The 23,609-nt window shown below is 41.6% G+C and overlaps 1 protein-coding gene across 1 annotated transcript in view; it reads right to left on the bottom strand.

The window, feature by feature from the left end:
* Clvs1 (clavesin 1) overlaps positions 1-23,609 on the bottom strand; it is a 185,664-nt gene that overhangs the window by 10,186 nt on the left and 151,869 nt on the right. The window contains exons 5-6 of the mRNA XM_028768578.1: positions 15,413-15,523; positions 9,990-10,225 (exon numbers count right to left, since the gene is read on the bottom strand). Coding sequence (XP_028624411.1) covers positions 9,990-10,225; positions 15,413-15,523 — 347 coding nt within the window. The remainder of the gene's footprint in view (positions 1-9,989; positions 10,226-15,412; positions 15,524-23,609) is intronic.

A 23,609-nucleotide genomic window follows, 5' to 3' on the forward strand; every position in this document is an offset into this window, starting at 1 on the left:
AACCGTATCTCAAAGTCACAGAGAGCTAGCCCGGTAGCCTGGGTGTGGGGGAACTGGTGGGCAGACCAACTCGGCTACACTCAGTCCCAGATTCAGGGCTTTGAGTTGGCCCACCTCAATATGTATCCCATCTACGAACTGCTGGAGCACATGGAGGGCCGGGTTCAGCAGATCCAAAGCTGCAGGACCTCCATGACACAGGGAAACAACAGGATATCCAAGAGGAGTCCTGTGAGGATCTAGAATTGATAGTATAGCTGGAGCCGGAGGCCTAGAATCAGACCAATGAGTCATCAAAGTGAACATTTGCAAGAAGAGCTGTTCTGGAAAAACGGAGACACCACAACACACTGCAGCTTTCATGACAAGATGTTGTTGGTTTTTCTTTTATTTTGTGTTATTTTGTTTTCTTTGGGGAGGTCACAAGGACCGAAGTGAGATATGCAGGAGCAGGGCAATGAGTGAGATTGGGGTGCATGATGTGAAGTTTATGAAGAATCAATAGAAAGAAAGTTTGGAAAGGTCATAGGACTGAAGCAAACATGATGATATCATATGCAGTGCAGTGGACAGAGACCCATAAGGAAGAGCCCAGAGAAAAATGAAAGCTCTACTGTGCTCATCGCCATGGTGTGAGGAACCCAAAAGTGCTTTCTAGTGGGGTTGCCAAGGCATTGCCAACCAAGTTCTCATTGTTCACAGTCTTGGTGGAAAAACTGAAATAGAGCTGTTTGAACACCCTAAGATCAACTGAGACCTAGGGAGATGGCTCAGTTAGTAAATAAAGTACCTACTGTACAAGCATGAGGACCTGAGTTCGAACCCCCAGCACACGGTTTTAAAAGCCAGCTGTTGCTTTGCACTAGTGGAACCTCACTGCTGGGAAGGCTAAGGAGGAGGATCCCTGAGGTCACTAGCTATCCAGTAGAGTTGAATGAGAAAGATCGAAGTTTAGTAAGGAACCCTGATTCAAAGGTTAGATGGAAAGGGAATGAGGGGAGACACTTGATGTAGCCTGTGGTCTACACACACACACACACACACACACACACACACATGTGCACCTGCATGTATGTACATACAGAGTTAACATGACACTCTAACTACAACATCAGTTTGAAATGAAAAAGGACGCAGCTGCACTAGCTGTACACTGCTCATAAACATGACGTGACTTACAGAGTTCTCTATCGAACACTCTGTCAAATATTCGGCTTGGTTCATGTGATCATCAAAGGTTAGAAGAGGTTTGTTGCTGGCTGACTGTTGAGGACAACAGCTCCAGCTTAATTAGAATCAGCCAAGTGTTTATCAGTATGTGTCAAGTGAAATTAATATGGCTTGCCCTTCTGGGCTGCAACTGCCTTTCTGAGAGGTTGCATTCACACACGGTGCTCCCACAGACAGATCTCAGAGCACGTACTGTGAGCGATCACAGATTGCTGTATTTCTATCCAGGCAGTTCTCCACATCTGTTCATTATCTTTTAGTTCGACCCTATTTCTTTGCTTTGTTGGTGTCTTAGAAATCTTTATCTCATAATTCTTCATGTCATTCTTTAAAAGAGAGAAAACATGCCTCTATACACAGGCTTTAACTAGCCCCATTCGTTTTATTACCAACAAATCCATCATACAGATTTTCTTTCACTCCACTGATCCATGGTTACATATAATAGTTGGAAGAGATGGTTCTGTTCACTTGTGCCTCAGAAAAGACTGATAAAAGCTGCATGTCTGACTGTGTCAAGTGCCCAACTAAGGAGGAGGCTAGATACCTATTTTTTTATTCTTAAAAAAAAATTCTAATAGCTGCTGCTGCTGGTGGTGGTGGTAGCATATACCTTTAATTTCAACACTTGTGAGGCAGAGGGAGAGGCAGAGGCAGGCAGATTTCTGTGAGTTTCAGGCAAACCTGGTCTACAGAGTGAATTACTACATAGTGAGACCCTGTCTCAAAAGCAAGCAAACACACACACACACACACACACACACACAAATGCTAACAAATTTCTGTTAACATGTGTAGAACACTCCAGAATCTAGAAACCTGTGTAAATACTGGAGTTGTATGGCGTCCTTAGAAATCTTTTTTACATCAAGAAGCTATAGCATTTAATCTTCATTTATTTGAATAGAAATGACACCCAAAATCTAAAGTGTTCAACCTTCTTTGAACTGGACACCAGACTCCAGACAACTGAGGGAACAGTAGAGACTATCTTCCATTCATTAAGAGATGATGTCTGTGGATTCAGAGGCTGGGTGGATCATTTTTTTCTTTATTTCAAGACCCCTTGTCCTGCATCAAAGGCAGGGTCCTTTTTTGCTCACATTGCCACTTGTCACTCTTTCACATGATTGGCATTTCATCATGATCTATTAACTCTGCTGGAAATGAATACCTATCCAACAAGCATGAAATCAGACTACAAAAAACAGGGTAGTTGCTGAGGAGATGGTTTAGCTAGTAGAGTGCCTTCACAGAAGTACAAGAACCAGAGTTTGATCCCTAGAATCTATACAGAAAAGCTGAGCATAGTGGTGCATGCTTGTCAGACAGGCAGATGTCTGAGGCTTACAGGCCAGCCTTGCCTACTTAGTGGGCTACAGGCCAGTAAGAGACCCCATCTCAAATCAAAAACAAAAACAAAACAGTAGATAGTAATAGAGGACTGACACCAAAGTTGACCTGTGCCTTCCATATACATTACAGTTATGTTCAAATATGCATACATGTGCATCTGTACACACATGCATTTATACACAAGTATACACACAAGAAAGGAGGGAGAGAGAGGGAAAGGGAGGAGGGGAAAAGGGAGAAGGACACACAGAAAAAGACAGAGACAGAGAAAGACAGAGACAGAGAGAGATGGAGAGGGGGTTAGAACAATTTCTTTATAGTTGAATAAATATAAATTATATAAATATAAGTATAAATATAAGTAGTTATATAAATAAAGTTATATAAATATAAGTAGTAAGGGTTGCTGAAGAGAGGAGACCCTGATCTGATCAAATTTCTTGCTCAGAAATTTGAACTCAATCAAAGTGATCTACTCAGTCACTCCACAAACCAGGTGGCTCACGGTATCTTTGTGCCACTTTCTCACTTTTGTGCATAATCCAGCAAGATGCTCTGGGAATACAAGGATGAAGATATTTGGCCAAAAGAGACAAGAGTAGATGTTTTACAGCACAGCTGCTGAGGACCACAAAGCGCTGGTCCCTCCATAAGAAGAGGACCAAACACTTCTCTAAAACAGTTGTTATTCTTTCATTGTGACTGAAGTCATAGATGGAGTCTGTTAGCCTTCCACTTCTGTGAATTGCTTTCTGTACCTGTGATTGCAGGATTTCTTCAACTATATAAATATAAGAGATGGTCAAAAGGTAAAGAGAAAAGACCTATTTTGACTTATGTTTTCAGCAATTCCATTTCAAAATTGATTAGCTCCATTGATTTTTAGGGCTATGGTTACCTAGCATACCATGGTGGGAACACAGAACAAAGGAAAACTGCTCTTTTTGTGATTTGGAGGGGAAACAGAAACATCTAGACACAGCATGTCGTCAATGATCAAGACCTCCCACTCTTGACCTCCTGCCTCTTAAAGTTCTACTGTCTCATAATAGCAACAAGCTGGAGAGCCCTTATGTGTTTAATGGCTCAGATCGTTACAAGATCCTTAATAAGTGCCAAATGTTTAATTTTATAAACATACTGCACGAAACACTTACTTTAGAATTCCAAGAAATTACTAGAGTTGAATTTTGACTTTATGTAAATAACTCTTACCACCTTTTGAACAAAAAATTAAAGCCCAGCAATAAAAAATTAACCTAATATATACAAAAATGGAGCCATGGCATGTAGTACCACTTTGGAAAGTCAGCATAGTGCTAATAACCAAGTGATACATTCATTATCTACCTCATGAGTGAGGCAGCCTGTGTGTGTGCGTGCGCACGTGGACACTAGGCTGGCATTCGTCTTTCTACTCCATGACAGACAGACATGTGATCTCGGACCCATGGACATGCTCTCTGAGTACATGGTTGAGACTAGGAATGGGGTAGACAGGCTTGGCTCTTTGCCTAGTATCCAATATAAAGCTATTCTTCTCTGTGTTCCTCTTACTCTCCATTAGCCCCTTCTTAAATGGACTCTACTGAGCAAAGAATGCTTCCTTGTTGTCATCACTTTGGGCTGCTGAGAAGGGGTTGGTGGCTTCACGATCATTAGGCTTCAAGTCTTTCTTTTCATTGCCTTGAGTTGAACAAGGCTGGGACAATAGTATGGTTTTTGTTTGTTTGGTGTTAGTTTTTAAATGAAATGGTTCTTAGTTTTTTTAAGATATTTATTTATTTTAAATATATGAGTACACTGTTGCTGTCTTCAGACACACCAGGAAAAGGCATGTGATCCCATTACAGATGTTTGTGAGCCACCATGTGGCTGCTGGGAATTGAACTCAGGACCTTTGAAAGAGCAGTCAGTGCTCTTAACCACTGAGCCATCTCTCCAGCCCCCTGCTTGTTTGTCTTTGACATAAAGTCTTCCTATGCATCCCAGGCTGGCCTAGGATTTACAGTTCTCCTTTCTCAGGTTGCCAAATGCTGCAATTACAGGAAAATGCTCCCAAATCTGGCTTTTTTTTTTTAAATCAATTCCTCCCTTTGTGCAGCAGGGCTCCCAGACTAGACCCAAATTGGAAAACAGATGCTTCTAAGAATACCACGAGGGAATGTTCATCCAGGTTGGGCTTCCATGCACTCTCCACTCCAGGTACTGCAGCATGCTTCCATGGAAGCATGAGGAGCCAAGTACATGGTAAGACTTGAAGCCGTTCTACATGGAGAAAAGCTTGAGGGAAAACCGTTTGGTTGATATAGAATTCTCCCTGCTCCCTTACATGATGTCTTATGATCCTGGCCATGGAGAAGGAATTATTGTATAACTTTAATATCAGTATAAAAGGAGAACATGTATGCACTTGTACTTTTTACATTAAAATACAATGTTCGTGTAGATCATGTGCCAGGCAAAAATCACCAAAATGCTTGCAAAGGGACTAACAGAAGGAAATCCCTGCAGCCTAAAGTGAGGAGGAGGCTCGTGCTTCAGGCACAGCCATTATGCATGAGCAGTAGTGGACAAAAAGATGAATAGAACGCCTCCACATCCTTCCTCGTATTACATAGGATGGGTATTTCATACATGTACGAAATTAAGTGAATCTGTTTTTGAAATTTAATATATTTTTAAAATATTTTTAAAATATATTTTCAAAATATATTTTTAAAAGCTTATGAAACACCAATGGCTATATTACAGAAATACAAGTTTATTATTGCTCAGTAAAAGTGACACCCCAGGAGTCAGTATCATTTGGGCCCTGTGCACCCATAAGCATGTGAACAATAATGGGAAAGAACTTTAATGGTGCAAACCCTGAAGTCTTGTAACCTTGATGACCTTTAAGGACCTCCTCTGGATCTGAAGTGTCATAAATCTCTAGTAATACAAAGAAAGGTAATGCCTCCCTCTCCCTCCCTCCCTTTTGAGGTAGAGTCTTGCTATGTAACCCAGGTTGGTCTTGACCTCATGATTTTTCTTTATCAACCTCCCACAACATTTATTTTTATATACTATTCAGGGGACATTCATCTATAAATAGAGCAGGTCTGCACTCAGATACAGTGGAGAAGGAGCTTGCTCAAGTTCAAAAAGAAGGTACGTTAAAATCTATGCTTTTTCTCTTGCCAGCCTTGTCAGGAACAGCCTGCATGACTGTAGTGGGAATACGTTCTGATCTGGCCCATGCTCATTTAGGAACTGCCCCCCTTCTATTGAACAGTTTTTTGTAGTTGAGATCTGTCTCCTACCCTTTACTAGATAACCTTGTGGCTTAATCCTGCAAATCAGATGTGTCTTTTCCCTGCACATGGCCACAGGTCCAGAGGACAACACAATGCCTGACTTTTCAAAGTCCTCCCTTTCATTTGTGTTCAGCAAAACCAAGAAAGAAAGATGGTGTTGATTATCTTGAGATCATCTGCTGCAGGGTCAACAGCTGCCTCAGGGTTGCGGAAAATTAGAAGAAAAACAAAACAATGAAATCTAAGAGTCATTTGTGATCTCTGGCATGCTGCAAGCTGTCAGCCCTGAATTCCCCTTCTCAGTCTTGCCTGAAAGCCAAGCTCCTTCTCAGACTCTCTCCTCTGCACCAAGTGCCTGTAGTCAGATGGCTCCAGCTTTAAGGGACAGCTCAAATCCCCAAGCCCAAATGAGGGCAAGATAAAAAGTTAATATAATTTGTCAATAATCTTCTAATCAATACAAATATATGAGTACATATTTGTATATGTGTATTATACATGTATGGATATATATGCATGTATGTGTTATCCATGTATGCATCCATGAATTATACGTGTGTGCATGTATTATGTATGCATGTATGTATGTATGCATGTATGTAAATTTCTCATAAAATGACTAGTCATTCACCACAAGTTACTTCAAGACAGTGACTCTGTGGGTATTTTAGATTTTTTATCATATCTATAGCCATCTTAATTACTTTGCCAGTGAGAAGGACTAAAATCAGAAAATAATTCATATATATTCTTCAATGATTTGAAGAGAGAGCACAAAATCTGGAGATGAATTTAAAAGTCATGTAATTACTTCATGGGAAAGAAATTTCAGTCTTACATGTCTAACTAAGCCTACATCAGGACTGTTGGTTTCCAGCCCCAGCCCCTCCCTCCTCCTGTCCAGCTAACAAAGACCCTTTGTCTGGGCATGATTTTCCCACACAAGTCAGGGGCAGTAAGCTTTGGAATCTCACTGTTGTGTCAGACTTGGTGGCTAGAACCTGGGTTCTGTGTCACCACTAAACTTCTCTCATTGCATTTCTGCAGCCACCTTAATGTGACACCTTATGCCACTACGTAAAATAATGAATTTCCCTTCTTAATTAAGACAGTTGGATTTTGTCTCATTCTCAACAAAAATAATCATTGCTGATTTAAAGAAAAAACAAAACAAAAACAAAAAACTGCACAGATTTGGCCACAGGCTCTTCAGACACATTGAAGTAACGAGTTAGGAAGGAGGAAATGGGCTATTTTACACTTAAACTTTGTGAAACAGCTAATGATCTGGGAGAGAGATAATAATAATTAAAATACCCCAGAAATGATGAGCTGGGAGGGGGCTCAGTGGATAAAGTACTTGCCATACAAGTTCAAATCCCTAGGACCCATATAAAGCCAAATATGAGAGCACATGGCTGCAATTCCAATGTTCCTGCATGAGATGGGAGGGAGAGATGGGCAAAGACCATGGGTCAGTTAGTCTGGCATACTCAGTAGTAAAAACTAAAGAAGAAAAGATACCCCCATTTTAAACAAAATAGAAAGGAAGAACAAGCATTTTAGACTGTCCTCTGACTTCTACACATGGCCTGTAGCAAGTGTCACACACACACACACGCACACGCACACGCACACGCACACGCACACGCACACGCACATGCACATCCACACACAAAGTTCAGGAAATTCCAGAAAGTTTAAAATACTGGAGCAGGTAATGCCTCTAACTCTTCCCTGATATTCACAGGCTTAAAGAAAACACTGAAGTGAGCTGTTTCTGTTTAAAGAAAGTTCCATTAAAGTAGTAATGAATATCCTTTCTGATCAAAGGCAGAATCACAATCACTATGGAACAAGAAAGCAGCACCTGTTGCAGCCACTCAATTGGGGAGAGAGCCGCTTGTCTCTGTCAACTATTTCATTGAGAAAGCAGCGATAAGCTCAGACCTCAGGGCCACATAATCTCAGAAGCCTCATTATAGAAAGTGGTCAGTTCCCAAAGCCAGTCCACAAAAGACCACCTCACTCCAAATGGACTTTCACTTGTTGAGAATCATAGGGGAGACTAGAACCCGTGCACACTCATGGGATCTCACAAGACTATTCCAAGGTCAGTGATAATCCAGAACTCTGACATGGCCACGCAGCAGGAGTGCACTCCTCCATCACTGCCTGTCTGAATCTGTACACTGCAAAATGAAGCTTCCTGGAAACCAGGTCTTGAGTAAAAGATCAGTCTATTAATAGACAGAAAACCAGAGAAGCTTATACTGGTGCTCTCTCCTAGGTCTCTTTTCAATTTTCTTGCATTCTGCAGACTCCAAGAGGTACAGAGATACCATGAATGTATGTTCTGTTCCTGCATCAGTGAGGTGTCTGGGTCTGGGGAAAGTTGAGTTTTAGTCACTGTTGGTAAAACCGCTTCTGAGGACACCCTTGTGCAGTATGGGCTGAAACCTAAGGAGGACAGGCTCTCTGGTCCAGCAGTGGAAGGGATCTGAGGCTTCCCAGATAAACCTTCCTAAAATATGAAAGGACAAACTAAAGGCAAACACAAGAGAAAACAATTGTTCAAAATAGAGAAAAAACAAACAACAACAGCCTAAATAAATACCAATAAAGTAATGGCTGCAGTGATACATCAGTGTTCTAGGATCCTAGGTCACATTAGATATATAAACTGCATCTGTCGGACACAGATGGTGTATAATAATCATGCTCTCCCTCTCTTGCTAAACTTCCAGACTGGAGTTCTCACTCCAGTCCCACCAGTTATAACTGTGTTTGAAGATGAAGTTTTGAAAGGAGTCATTAAGGTAAAATGTGGTCAGAGTGGGCTCTAAGTCAACATTTCTGATGTTCTCATAAGAAGAAATTAGGATTCAAACATAAGCAGGAGAAAGATCACGTGAGGACAAGGGGGGAAGACAGCCATCTGCATGGCAGGAAGAGAAGCTGCAAAGATGCTGACAGTCCTGACACCTTGCTCTTAGCTCTCTCTGTCCCACCTGTGAGGAAATATGTTTCTGATGTTTAAGGAGCCCAGATTGCCTGGGTTATTTATTAATGTAACTGCAGCCAATGAGTCCTCACTATTAGATGTCAGAAAACTATTAGGTGTGAACAAATATTGCATATACTCCGTGAAAAATCAAGTGGAAGCACCTACTCTGTGCTTATAGGTGGAGAGAGATTAGATTTGGGACTGAGATGGTGACTAATGGGGATTTTAACCTTAAAAACAAAGGGTTGCAAGTGTACCAGGATCATTTGTGTAGCAAATTTGAAAAGCCATGCTCAGGCTGGGCGTGCAGGTCACTGGTAGACAGAGCTAGCACAAACAGAGCTCTGACTTTCTGAAATGTCAAAAAAATTTACAAGTGGTCAAGGATAGAGTCAAAAAGAAGGGAGGAAAAAGGAAAAAAAACACAGAAAAATAGAAACCAAGAGCAATCTTCTTCCATGGCGTTGTCCTGAGCATCCATGCAACACACTTTACCAGTTGAGTTTAACTCTCTTTGGGGAATTACTGCATCCTCAAAACCCTCTTTGTACTTTCAAGCTGCATATCACAGCACCCTGTGTCTTTTAAAGGCTCTGTTACCATGTTTCATGGGCTTTGTACATCAGCCTTTTTAACAGAATTGCTGAGGTTCTTCCCTTCAGTTGAAGCTCCAATATGACCCACTTTATAAGCATGCTTAAAGTCTTTCTTGGTGTATTTTCTAGAGGAACACTATCATGATCTTATTTGTATTGATGCTCCTAATGCCTGATGGTGCTACAGCCAAGTAATGCTCCTTTGGTTCCAAAGAGATGAATGACAGGCATGTTCTCTACTGGGTTATTCTGTCATCAGTGCCTCTTGAAGGACAAGTATGTCATCTGTATCTTCACAGACTCTAGCAGTTTAAGAGTCAGTTCATAATCATGACATAAAGTTCATCCCTTAAACTATATAAAGGGGACAACATCCAAGACCCATTTTCTGTAAACTCTAATTAAAATTATTTTATTCAATTCTGTGCCCACCGAGACTTTAATTCTTTAAGCCATGGTAAGATCTAAATCAAGCCTCTCATTCCTTCTGGCGAGCCTTACCTTTTCATGGGCTTGGGCGAGCACTCTCTCTCCAGGTTGGAGCAGGTGTGTTTCACATGCATGGCATTGTAGGAAGTATGGGTATAGTCATTTTCATCACTGTAGTCAGGGCCAAGTAATGTCCGGGCCCAAGTCCCCATGTCATAAGGAGGAAGTGTTCCTCCAAATTCAGAGGGCAGAAACTCGGGGTGTATTAGCTGGTGAAGACTGTTTAAATTGTTTCCATGAAGGAAAATCTGGAAAGAGGAAAAAAAGTAACCAACAGAAATTTAAAACATGACCAACTGTTTAATCTAATACACAGCTTAGTAAAGACAAATTGGAAAAGTCTATGGTGACCATGGTGTTCAAAGAGGTTGTGCTCATGGCGTAGTCATTATAAAAGAATATTTTATTGGTTAGAAAAGGGCTGTATTGATAGTCATTTTAAAAAACGAAGTTTAAGGAAAGATTGGACATTGTTTGCCCACCACACAAATTTATGCATATAGTCATCTTCTAGTTATTCCTACTAAGAATGGAACAGGGATACCAAGTGCTTCAAAACTGCTCATGTTTTGAGTACCCCTCTTCTCTCTGAGAACTCTGGTCCCCAGAACCTCTCTAGTTCCAACCATTTTCACAGGCCCAACCAAGAACAGCCTCTCCCTGAAGATATTCTGTGCCTTTGTCCATTCTGCTTCTCCTGCATAAATCAGTCCCGGGCCCTACCCATGCTGACCCTGCATATCTTCCCTCGCATAAACTCCTCTGTATTTGATGCTTCTAGATCTGTATTCCATTGGGTCTTATGGAGAGTGAGATGATGCTGATATTTTATTCTGGTAACAAGCATTTTGCTTAGTTACAGGATGGTGTGTGTGTACTAGGGAGATGCTCAATTGATTCCTACTCAGCGTAAAGCCATGACCTAAGAATGTCTGGGAAGTCCTTTGCAGCAGTTTTGCCTACATAGTGCACTGATACACAAACAAGTTTGTGTTTTCTGAGCACACAGTGTATAATGATACAAAGTGGCCAAAATGAGAAGGGGGAAAAGCTTCACATTTCTGCTATTTTTAGATAAATTCACAAATCACATGTAATAAGTAGATAATTGTCATGGACTACAATTTAGAAATTGACCTTGAGAGTTGATTTAAACTACATCTGTAATAATGTCGGTTATTATACACATTGCAGGCATAAAATAATTGCATGCATTGCATAAGTTACACACAATTAACTATATGGAGTAAGTAAGTGGTACTCAAGTGGAACACCATCAATTACGAATGGACACGCATGCCACAGCTGGCAATGATGAAATTTAAATGTGAGTTTTAAAGTACCCATATTTGGATGTTAGCAACAAATTCCCATCCCCCCATTCTCCTGTGCTCATTTAACGTGTACTGTAAGCAGCACCATAAAGAAAGAAGGGAAAGACAGACGGTAAGTGTGGAGCTCTTCTGGGTGTTACAGTGCCTGGGAAAGCAATGAGCATTTTTGACATTGCTGTTGGATATGGCTGAAATTTAATACAGAAAAATATTTGTTGTGAGTAAACTAAAACCCTATGGCTTTTATGAAGCTCTACAGCAGATGCTGGAGTATTAGAAGCACATCAAGGCTTGCTCTGGTGTTTACTCCAAACATTTGTGCTCACACATCCCACATAATCAGTTCTTAAAGGATGGGATGCGATGCTGAAGAGGACTCTGCTCTGGGAACCCTACTGATCCTGCAGTCCAGTGGAGAGGGACACAGATGTAAGATGCTGGACCCACTTGTCCTGGAGCTCCAGAAATACCTGTTCTGTTTCAGCAGACTGTCTACCATGGGAGGAATTTCCACCATCCCCTACTAGAAAGAAAATGCAAGCTCTGGGAAGCCTGAAGCATTGTTGCAAACAATGTTGGGCATGTGGTTCTTGGTCCTGTCCTGAGTAGACTGCAGAATATCTTGTAAGTCCCCTGCTTCTTGGTGCTGGCGATGTCTAGTTCTAATTTCTGTTCTTATTTGGGAACAGGAGCTTGTCCTTCTCCAATAGTCCACTATAATGATCTCTAAACACCAAGATGTAGAATTAGGAATATTCCTAATATTAGGCTTAAGAATTAGGAATATCCCTCCATGTCAATGGGCAAAGGGATATTGGTGGTGGCACTCTTATATCAGTCATGGGAAGAGTGGATGACAATTCGTTGCTCATCCTAGCTTGTTGCCTATTTTGGAAACCAAATATGTTTTATGTCTAGGACTCATAAAAACCAAACCAAATGAAATCAAATCCGGGCAGTACAATGTGGAAGAAGGAAGACATGCAGACTGCCTTGCCACCCACAGACCTGCGCTGTAGTGCATGGCACAAATGGTCTATAAACACGTGCTTGCTGACATGCCAGGAGTCGTGGATGGAAGATGTCACCAGGGGCTTGCCATCCATATGGCTAGCCTGAAGCTAGAGCCACCACAATGTGTGAGTGTGTTGTGGTCAGAAGGGAAAGACGGAGAGGTGGAACACCTTGAGCATTATAAAGAAAGATGGAACTGGAGTCTTGAGAGTGAAGAAGAGTAACCTACTGCAAGTGGTCAGCCCTGCTATCTGGGATCATGATGAGGTCATTGCTCAAGCCATGGGTGAGGGCAATGTCTAAGTCTGTGGCTATGTAATGGCAGGGGTTGGTGTAGATGTCTGGGGCTCCTATTGCCCTAGAGAGCTTGTGGATGTCATTGTTTATTTAGGACAGCTGCTGGGAACTACCTGGATGTCCAAAAGCTATGCAGAACTGGTCCTGTTTCTCACTGGATGCAGTGCGCGCTGCTAGCAGGACCCAGAAGTGAGTGTGAGCAAGCCAGCCCTCAGGTCATAAGTGTGGGAGATCTGACCCTGCCATTCATCTGCCATGGGGAGGCATAGGCATACAGGTGACACATTCATACCCCTCTGACTCACCACCTCCTGCAGTCAGAGAAGCTGACCACAGGATCATGAGCTCTGGAGAGCTAGCCCTTCTGCAACACTTGTGAGAGCAGGTCCTGAACCTCACCTGGACAGCATAGCAGAGCTGACCCTGGTGGTAGAGGTACAGGTGACCCAGCCCTGAGTGAAGACTGGGGCAGCACCTGGCTCTGCTAGTCCCCTGCTCAGAGGTGGTGGTGGTGTGTGTGTGAGGGGGTGATGCCCTCACCTCTCACCCCTCACCACCTGTGGCAGTCCAGAGATCTGGCCCTGGGGTCATGAGAGCAGGTGGGCGGGCCTGTCCCTCACCAGCTGCAGCACACAGCAGAGCTGGCCCTGGTGGGATCAGTGCAGGTGAGCCAGCCTCCAGGGTAAGAGTGGGAGAGATCTGGCCTCATTGCTTGACTTTCGTGAAGTGGTATGGGTGTGGGGTGCTCTCCTCCCCCTTCCCCTAAACACCTGTGATAATGAGAATATATGGACCCAAGGGTGTGAGAGCAAGAAAGCTGACCCTGCCTCCTGCTGATGGTAGCATCTGGGTGGCTTAGTCAGAGCCGTGCTAGCTCTGCTATCACTCAGGTCCAGGTCTCTGAGATGGTCCACCCCAAAATCTATATCATCTGTGAATGACTGGGACTCATGACAGGGCCAGTCCTGCAAATCCAAAGCTGCACTATCTTCATGACACAGGGCAATAACAGTATAACTGGGAGGAGTCCCAATAAGGACCCAATATTGATGATGTCACAGAAGCCAGAGATCATGAACCAGAATAATGACTCATTGCAATAAGCATTTACAAATGAAGATGTGTGGACAACGGAATATACTGTGGGGCACTATGATATACTACAGCTTCCACAATGAGATGTTTTCTGTGCTTTTTTTGTCGTTGTTTGGTTGTGTCTATATGTCTGTGTCTGTCTGTCCGTCTGTCTGTCTCTCTCTCTCTCTCTCTCTCTCTCTCTCTCTCTCTCTCTCTCTCTCTCTCTGTGTGTGTGTGTGTGTGTGTGTGTGTGTGTGTGTGTATTTTGTGGGAGAGGTTTGAAGGGTTTGAAGGGCAAAGGACAAATATGAGGGGACAGGGAGAAGAATGGATCTGGGGTGCATGATGTGAAAATTCACAAAGAATAAAAATTTTTAAAAAAGAAAAAAATAATTAGGAACCCTGGTGTGTGTGTGTGTGTTTATGAAATTTCATATCATCAGCCACACAACTATAGATATCTTAGTATGATTGATGCAATCATGCTGCTATATATTCATATATTAAATAGATGCACTGTGTTCCTTAAACACATACAATGCTACTTGTCAAGTATGTTTTAGTAAAGCTAGTGAGGAAAAAAAGATAAAGGGTAAAAAGCAATAAAAGTCACCAAGTGTCTGGTACATGAATGGCATTATGAATGTTTTCATGTACTGTCTCATTAAATTGCTCCGAAGAGTCTGCAGTATAGGAGCTAGTTTTCCCACATAACAAACGAGGAAAGTCAGGTTCAGAGTAGCTAATGGATGCCTTTTACTCAGCTCTAAAGCGTGTCATGTTATCCCTGCTCTGATGAAAGAGGCTGCCTTCTCAAATGTTGATTGATGTCATTATTATATCAAGCTTTCTTTATAAGACTGTTACATTCAAAAAACAATGTTTTCAACCTTATAGATGGTGGATCTGGCAATTACCAAGGTGTATGAGGGAAAAAAAAACATAAAGAATCACTTCTCACAGTGCTGATACAGGGCAAAATGCTAGCTTCTGACATAGTCCATGAGCAAAAAATAGGAGCTGGGTGAATGCCTATAATTCCAGAACTCCAGACACAGAGGTAGGAGGACTAAGGATTTAAGGCTAGTGGCTGGAGAGATGGCTTGGCATGTAAGAGCACTTGTTCCACAAGACCCAGGTTCTGTTGCCAGTACCCACATGGCAGCTAACAATTGTCTGTAATTCCAGTCCCATGGTATCTGCTTCCCTCTCTGGACTTCCATGTTCTCTGTATGCTCATGGTACATATGCATACATACATTCATGAAAATCAATAATATACATAAAATGAAAATAAATGAATCTTTAAAAAAGAATTGTGGCTAGCCTGTGCTATATAATGTGCCACCCCCTCACACACACAAACACATCCCAAAAAGCAAAAGCCAAATCAAATAGGGGCAGGAAGTGGCTTCATGAACTTTCCTATAGGCATTTGCAGCAAAATTAGCATCTGGTATTTGTATGCCTTCAAGGTTTCTTTTGTTTTGTCTGGTGCTTTGAAAAGAACCCATTCTACAGAATTATTGATTAAATACAAATTATTTGCAAACTCCTGCTAAGGTACAAATGTTCAAGAGTTGTACAACCATGGTAAAAGCTTTTGGCAGGCAGCAAAGGGAGTGGACACATAGAATAGCTATAATTGTCACTGACACACCAAGAAACCTCTCTCCCCCATTTAAAAGTTAAAAGATACTTCTTTTTCATTACCCGTTTCCTTGTCTTGTCTTTAAGGAATGGCTTGATGAGTGTGTAGAGGGCATGGATGTACCAGGGCTGGTTGACAAAATGGACGCCTCCAAAGCGAGCAGGAAAGCTGTCCTAGGAAGGAAATAGAAAGAGTGAGAGAGTGTGTCAGTTACTGACACTCTGGGTGACAACAGTACCCCAGGGGACAGCCTGCTCCTCTGGCAGAAATCCCCACTTCCAGGGAAAGGACTCAGATGCAGCTCCTGGCCTGGTTACCTTCCCCTGCCTTCCTCTCTCATTCCTCCTCCTCTTCCCACTCCAAAGCCTAATGTGCATAGAGTCCGGGCTAGTCTTTGAATGACTGACTCATCTAGGTGCACAGAAGTACGTGTGACCCAGACCATCAGAATTTTTCATGGCATTATATAACCACACTTCAGTTCCTGACAGCCCTGAGTCCAGCTCTCAGTCGCTGCTTTTCCTCCATTTTCTCTCCTTAATAGTTGACAATAGCCTAGAACTTGAACTTGCCAGGTGAGTGAGCAGGTTGCACAAGAAAGGGTTGCACAAGAATTCCAAAGGATCTAAGACTTGAGGTTCTCTCAATGACACTGATTTGACCATATGGACTGTTGGTCACTTTCTGGATCTGTCCACTCTACCCTGAAAGCACACAGCAGATCCTCAAGATCTGTTGTGTGAGGGCTGGTTGACCACCCTAACAGAACAAGAGCCCCTTCCTCTGCACAGTTTGCAAATATCAAGCCAAAAACGCATTTTAAAAATTGCTCTTAGTTTGGAATCCAGGACAGAACAGGAGGAGCCTGTGACTTGTATGCTAATAAACCTCTCTGAGTCTAAGGGGTCTACAGGAGGAGGGACCTTGTCTAGGAAGTCTTGATGTGTGGTTTCAGCAGATTAGGTTTGTCCCTACTGATGGGATTTAAAAGGGGAAACACCTAAATGCTATTTGTGTCACCAAGCTTGCTGTCAGCGGGGTTCACTGCAACAAACATCTTGTAATGTGTTAGCAAGACAAGAAGCAGGAACAGCTAAGCACTCTCCGTGGGTGTATGAAATGTCATGCCCGGCTTGCATTTAGTATAATAACAAGTAAAGAGGGCTATTAACTTTTCCCAGAACTCTCTGTGTCTACAGGATGCCTAGGCATCTGCCACAAGGAGACCTAGTTTCAATGAAAGTGTATGGAACTGAACTTCAAGGCTGACATTTGAAAACCTTAAAAATAACTTTTACTTCTAGCTAGACATTTTACAAAATAGGAAATAATGAAATATTTGAGGGCTAAACTAGAGAATTTCAGTTTATTTATTCAGCTTATTTATCTTGATTTTTAAAATCTAATGGAACCACCACTGAATAAAGGGATTGGATAATTATTTGCCATTTGTAATATTCTCCAAACATGACATGGTAGTTGACCTCTTGCATTCTCTGCTGATGTGATTGCCAAAGGAGATCTTGTATAAATTTGGACCCATTTTTCTTCTGTGAAGGAGAGTAAGAGGGTCATGTGAAACAGTGTACTACAGGGAGGCCTGGCTGCTGTTCAGTGCCCAGTAAAGCTCAGCGAAGGTAGTTCCCTTCACTGTAGGAGCAGTGTCTCTCCTGCACGTGTGAGCGCTTTCTCACCCACATTCACATTGGGTAAGATTGTTTCTTAGGTCTGTCTGGGGAGAGTGGATGTTTGTCTTCCAGGAAGTTCATGAACAGTAGTGGTCTTTCTCTTCTACATCTGATCTCAGAAAGGTCCAAGCCATAAATAAGGTATGTGGGGTGGTGTGTGTGTGTGTGTGTGTGTGTGTGTGTGTGTGTGTAAGGGAGTTGGGGTTTTTGCTTGTGCTAAGCTTTGAACACAGGACCTTGCTCAGGCTAGGCAAGCTCTATATCAACAAGCTACTCCTTAGCCAATGCTGTTTTTTTTTATGTCCGAGACCTAGCAATGTTTTTGGTTCCTTAAAAACAAGAGGCTGTCCCTCAAGTTCTTCCTTTCTAAGAAGGGCTATACCCCAGGTTCTTTCTTTTTGGTCCTTTTGATCTCTTATTCAGAAACATAACTTACATGATGAATGTGAGTTCTGAGAGGGTATAGAAAAAGAACAGGAAGGGAACATTTATTCAGAAAAAACAAACTACTCTCTCTCTCTCTCTCTCTCTCTCTCTCTCTCTGTGTGTGTGTGTGTGTGTGTGTGTGTGTGTGTGATTTTTTTTACTGTAACTAATAAGAATATTTTTATTTCTTCTGGTAGTCTTTTGTATTCTACATGTTTAAGTTAGTAAAGTGGAATAAAATGCTAAAAAATACTCAAGAGGCAGTAGGAAGAATCATAATGACAATATTAACTTTAAAAAATACCCAGAGACATATAGACTTGGCCTACAAAACCTCAGTCATCAAAGACATCAAAAACTGGCCCCTGTCTGTACCATGGGAAGTAGAAAAGAAGTGTTCTCTCTCGACAGCAGCTGTAAGTTCTAATTTGACTCAGGGTCATGTACGTGCCAGAGAGATGGTGCAGGTTTTTATTGTCCTCCCACAAATCAGCTAGTGAAAACATGCAAACAAAACCACATGAACCTGAGCCTTGGAATTTTGAGCTTGGGTTCAAGTAGAAACAGGGTCATTTTTCTTCAAGTCCCTCCCATAATGTTCAAATGAGAGGTCTTCCTGTTTGGTGACTGCCATATGCCAATGTTTTGGGTAGAGACTGGTTGTGTATTAATTGTTGGGGGGAGGTGCAGAGGGAGATTGTTAAAATTAGGAAACTCATTGCTGTATTTTGAGTCTGGAATGTCCTCTATGGTCTAATGTTTTGATTCCTGATTCTCTCAGGTTGTTGGGGCGTTTGGGGATGTTGTGGAACTGTGCATAGAATACTAGGGCTGGGCCCTTGAAGGATACAGGCCAGCCCCACTTCTGCTTTAGATGATGCTATCTGAATCTGTCAATTTTTGGCCACCACAGTCCAAACTCATCCAGCCTCTAAGCTTTGCTCATCACTAGGCGTGTTTTCTCTGAACCTGCTAGTGAAATGAATTCTCCCTTACATGATGTCCTGACAGGAATTCTGTCACAGCACAGTAATGATGAGGAAATGACAAATAGAACAAACTTTCAGTTAGTACCTGCCAATTTGGCCCCCTTGGCTGATCACATTAGCCAACTGCAGGCAAAAGGAAAGTTATCATCACACTCAGGCATCTCCCACAATCACAAGGGACTTCATAGAGGTGTATGCCTAGAACAGATCTCAAGTGGGTTAGCCTTGCTTCAATTAGTCCATGCCTTGTGCCTCATCATTTAGCATATACTTCTGCATGCTCATTATACAAAACACTGGGCTGCATTGTGTAAACTGGACTTGCCTTAAATAGTGAGTTACCAGAGTCTTTTTGTTTTTTTGCCTCCTATAACTTCAGTGTTACCTGTGCCCCTTACCACTTTAGCAAAGGCAGCCTAAATTGTCACCCTAGTGAAGCTAAAACTAAATAAGCAGCATTTAGGCATGGGACATGCTGTAAAATACCCAGGGGAGATGCAGAACCATGGTCAGCAACCCCATCACCAATACCTATGATGTAGATGATGATAGTCTCTATGGAGACCATCTGAAGAGTCAGGCCTTCCCTCAAACTTGCATAAAAAATGATGGCTTCTTTTCCTTCCACACTGGGAACTTCTATTTATATATTTATAAAATATTCCACCCAACAGGAGAATACATTTTCTTTACACTTTCACATGGGGCATATACCAAGAGAGAACAACCCAGGCCATAAAAAAATCTGAAATAAAGTCAAATAAATACAGTCACAAAACTATATTCAAAACTGTAAAGGGACTCAAACCAAAAAACAGAAAAATTTTGAAGACACAAAACCACAAGATTCTTAACAATACATAGACGGATCAAAGGATGTTTTAGGAAAAAATTTTTAAAAATATGTGTCACTGAATGAAAATGAAAACACAGCCCATCAAAAGTACACAGGACACAGTTAGCCTACTGCTCACTGGGAGATCTGCCAAACTGAATGTGTGTTGAACAAAAGAAGAGGGGTTTCAAATCAATAACGTGAACCCCACTGGAGTTTGGAGATGAAAACAAAGCCACAGCCAGGAGCAGAAAGGAAGCAATGAAAACAAGAACAGAAATCAATGGTGTTTAAAATGGAAAAATGACCAAGAAAATCAATGAAACTAAGACATGGTTTATTGAGAAGGTATATAAAACTCTCCACCATTTTATCAAGACTGACAAAAAGGGATGTAACAACATACCAGTGTCAGCAACAAAACTGTGCCTGTTTTGTTGGAGACAAACAGGAGAGCCAGGGGACAGAATACAGTTCTACATGGGGATGTGGCAACCTAGGGGACAAGAAGCACTGGAATTTCAATCTGCCACAGCTCATCAGGAAATGGGTAATTTGAATAGCCCTCTAATTACTAAGAAAAGTAAGAATGTCAAAAAGTAATTCTTTAGGCTTATTTGGTTTCATTAGAAAAATCCAATTCCATAAATCTCTTTCATAAAATAAAAGGAACATGTCCCAATTCACTTATGAATCTGATATCAAGATAAGAATGACCCTAGCAAATCAAACTACCAACCACTATTCAAACTATTCCTCATGGGTGCAAACGAAAAATCCTTCACAGTATATTGGTAAATGAGACCTAGTAATTTATGCAAAGACTTATACACATTATGACTAAGTAGATTTTACTCTAGCCTGTATGTCTGGCACCATTGTATTAACATCTTCTAGCTTTTATACCTGGTACTTTAACACATGGGGCCTTCCTGTCCAGGGAGGGCTTGTTGCAATTCTGAGCAAGAAAGCAAACGAGGAGCCTGGGAGCTGTCTTCTCACAGGCGAATGAATCGCTCCATTTCCCACACGTCTACTGACCTCGTCACTGCTGGTCCTTTGCACATAGGAGCCCAGGTTCAGAACCCAGACTACTGGTGAAGCCCCCACAGTGGAGAGTCCTTGAAATTATTCAAATTAACCAGTTTAGCCAGTTTAAGCTAAGTTTAGCCCCTCCCTTATCTTCCTTAATCATTCTTTACGGTGAAAACTGCATTCCTTGCCTAAGCTTTCTGTCACTTTTAGAAAAGAAAAGGGGCCTATACTCAAGAGGTAGGACTAGGCAAAGAGATTAGATTCGACTAGTAGACTTAACTCAGAAGCATGATCCACACAACATAGGGAACAGAGGACTAGTATCTAGAACACACACACACAGAGTAGTACTAGAAGAGCACAAGTATATAAACCAATTAGTACATGTACAAAAGACTTGGAGGAATACTCCACTAGAGAAAACATACCGATGTCAAATAAGCACATGAAACATGTTCTACACCGTTAATCATGAGCAAACTGCACCAGAGAGCTACACTCCAAACCTGTCAGAATAGTGTTAAAAAACAATGACCACTCTGGGGGCTGGCAAGCCGCCCCAGTGATGAGACAGCCTGCTGAAAAAGATTAAGAACCCCAGTTCAAATGAAAGGCACCCACATAAAATGCCACATAAACTCGTACTTCAGCCTGTAACCTTGGTAGAGTGGAGGGCAGAGATGGGAGGATTGCTGAGGTTACCGTCCTGTGGATCTACTCAAAACAATGAGTTTCAGATTCAGTGAGAGACACTGTCCCAAGGGATAAGATAGATCATGATAAAATAGACGTTTGATATCTTCTTCTAGCCTTTTCATGTAGGCAAGTAGTTGTTCATACATGTGCACACACATGGACACACATATACAGCAAACCTCCACAACAAACCACCACACCGTGTGTGTGTGTGTGTGTGTGTGTGTGTGTGTGTGTGTGTGTTAAGCATGGTGATGTACACCTTTAATCCAAGCATTCAGGAGGCAGGTATATCTGGATCGCTGTGAGTTCAAGACCAGCTTAGTGCGTATACTGGTTCAAGGTCAGCCTGAGATCTATAGTGAGACTCTTGTCTCCAAAAAATTCTCTGAAGTTATATACTTGCAGAATTCCATTTTTGTGGTATTCTTGAAATGTAAAACCTAAAAGGTGAGTAGAGGGCTAGGGGGTAGGAGTGGCTTGGAAAAGGGAACAAATAGTCCTTATGGTGATGGGATGCCTTAATATTTTAACCACAAAAGAAAGATGGTTGTTTCTGTCTGCATAGAATATTAACAGTGAACAAAAAAATCCAAGTACAGCACTGATTTCAGGATCTTCTATTTTCTCTGGGTGTCACAGACAGAGTTCAGTGATCCTTGCCATCTCTTAGTGTGTCCATCATTTTTAACACTTTATTTCCACACTGGCATCATTGTTCAAATGTCACTTAGCTGACATGCTGTGTGTTTTATCAAAATTTAGTAATACCATGGTACAGTCCAACGTGTTTTATTTCTCTTTCACTGATGATCAAATATTGTTGTTCCTAGTGACTGTGGGCTCCTTTTCCTGCTGGGTAATGAAGCACTTACTGTAGCTGTTGGTAAGACTTGTAATGCCTGTAGTTTAGGGTACTTTACCACATGATTCAAAAACACATCTAAACCCAAAAATCACTTAGCCTTGGGAAGCCTAGGGAGCTACACTCTCTAGCTCTCTAGGCTGCCTGATTCTCTTCCTCATGTTTTAATAGTAAAACTAAAAGAAGACTACTAAACTTCAGAAACTGACCATTCACCTCATTGCTTAAGATGCTGCTAAAATATAAATGTAAAACAGAGAGGGATGCCACAGAAGCTCTCCTCTTACTACGGTCTCCTTCCTTTTGTTGGAATTAGGCCCAAGTGTTTTCTGGGCCTAATCTTCATTCATGTAGTTGCACATATGGAGTTCTACAGGCACAGCAAGGACATAGCCTACACCTAGATTTCATTTATTCCCCTCATGCATGCCCTACCAGTGACATATACTTCTCACTTCAAAGCAGGAGGAGCAAAACATCTTTAGCAATGCAAGTTGGCTTTATTGATGCAAGGGAGCCTGTAAAGATGCCATATTGCATGGTGATGGATTTCTATCGTGCCACATAACAACCATTAGTGTAGAAATAACTACGTATGTGTTTGCAAAGAAATGAAGAACTCATGCAAAAGCAGAGCATGAGAATAGACTCACATATCAGTAATCAGTGTGAGAGGGCAGATAGAATCTGCTCACCAGGAGAAAGGCTGGCAGTGGTGCATCTGGCTGCAAAGTGTGGCTTGTCTCATGTTCTGGAGGATAGTGCTAACCTCTAAGTAACTATACCAACTCAACGTTGTCTTAGGTTCAAAGGTGCAAAGGGTATTTCTGTATACTAAGATCAGTGTGTGTTAGGGGTATTTTCCTCTACATCTGAACAAAAATATCTCTCCCAATGAGCAAAACTGCCCTCTGCCAAACAAGTTAGGCCAGCTGATGAAGCTCAGATTACAACTTAAACAACATTCCTGGACCTTAATTTTTCAATTGCATGAGCATCTCCAGTTCAGAAAGAGATGCTCAGCTCCCTTACAAAGGCAAAAGTAGAAGGTACAGGGTGTACCAAAGGCATCCCTTCAGTAAGTTCACTGTCCAGGAAGAAACAGGAGTAATCGTGCCTTCTGTGAAGGAAACATATGACCTCAGGTTCAGAAGCCATATTTTTCAGATGTTCTCCAGTGAAGAGAATTTAAACAGCCAATACTAAGCATAAAGAACAGGAGAATGTTCATGTCCTGCTGTAGCCAAATTAAAAAAGAAACCATTCTATAAATGACTCAGTCAGGCCAGGTATGGTGGTGCAATCTACAATCCTAGCATTTGGGAGACTGAGGCAGGAAGATTACAGATTCATAGTCAAGTTATAGAGAGAAAGTTAGAATCCAAAAATTGAAACATTCTGATTGTGGTAAGATGAAATTTCAAAGTTGTTTTGATTTGCATTTTTAAGTGTTAAACATGATGAGTATTTTTTTCATATTTCATTGTAGCTAGTTCTGATACTTCTATTAGCTAGATTTCCATTACTTGTTATCTAAGAGATCTGCAGCCAATTTCTAAATGGCTCATTTGTTTTCTGGAATCTTTCTTGAGTCCTTTATGCATTATGGATATTAACTATGTTGGTATAGCTGTTAAAAACTTCTTCCGTACAAATGGGTTTCTTTCTAGCTTGATAATTTCCCAAACCGAACAGGAGCTTTTTAGTTTTGTGAGGTCCCAGTCA

The sequence above is a fragment of the Grammomys surdaster genome, unplaced genomic scaffold (genome assembly GCF_004785775.1).
Source record: "Grammomys surdaster isolate TR1022 unplaced genomic scaffold, NIH_TR_1.0 64, whole genome shotgun sequence".
NCBI lineage: Eukaryota > Metazoa > Chordata > Mammalia > Rodentia > Muridae > Grammomys > Grammomys surdaster.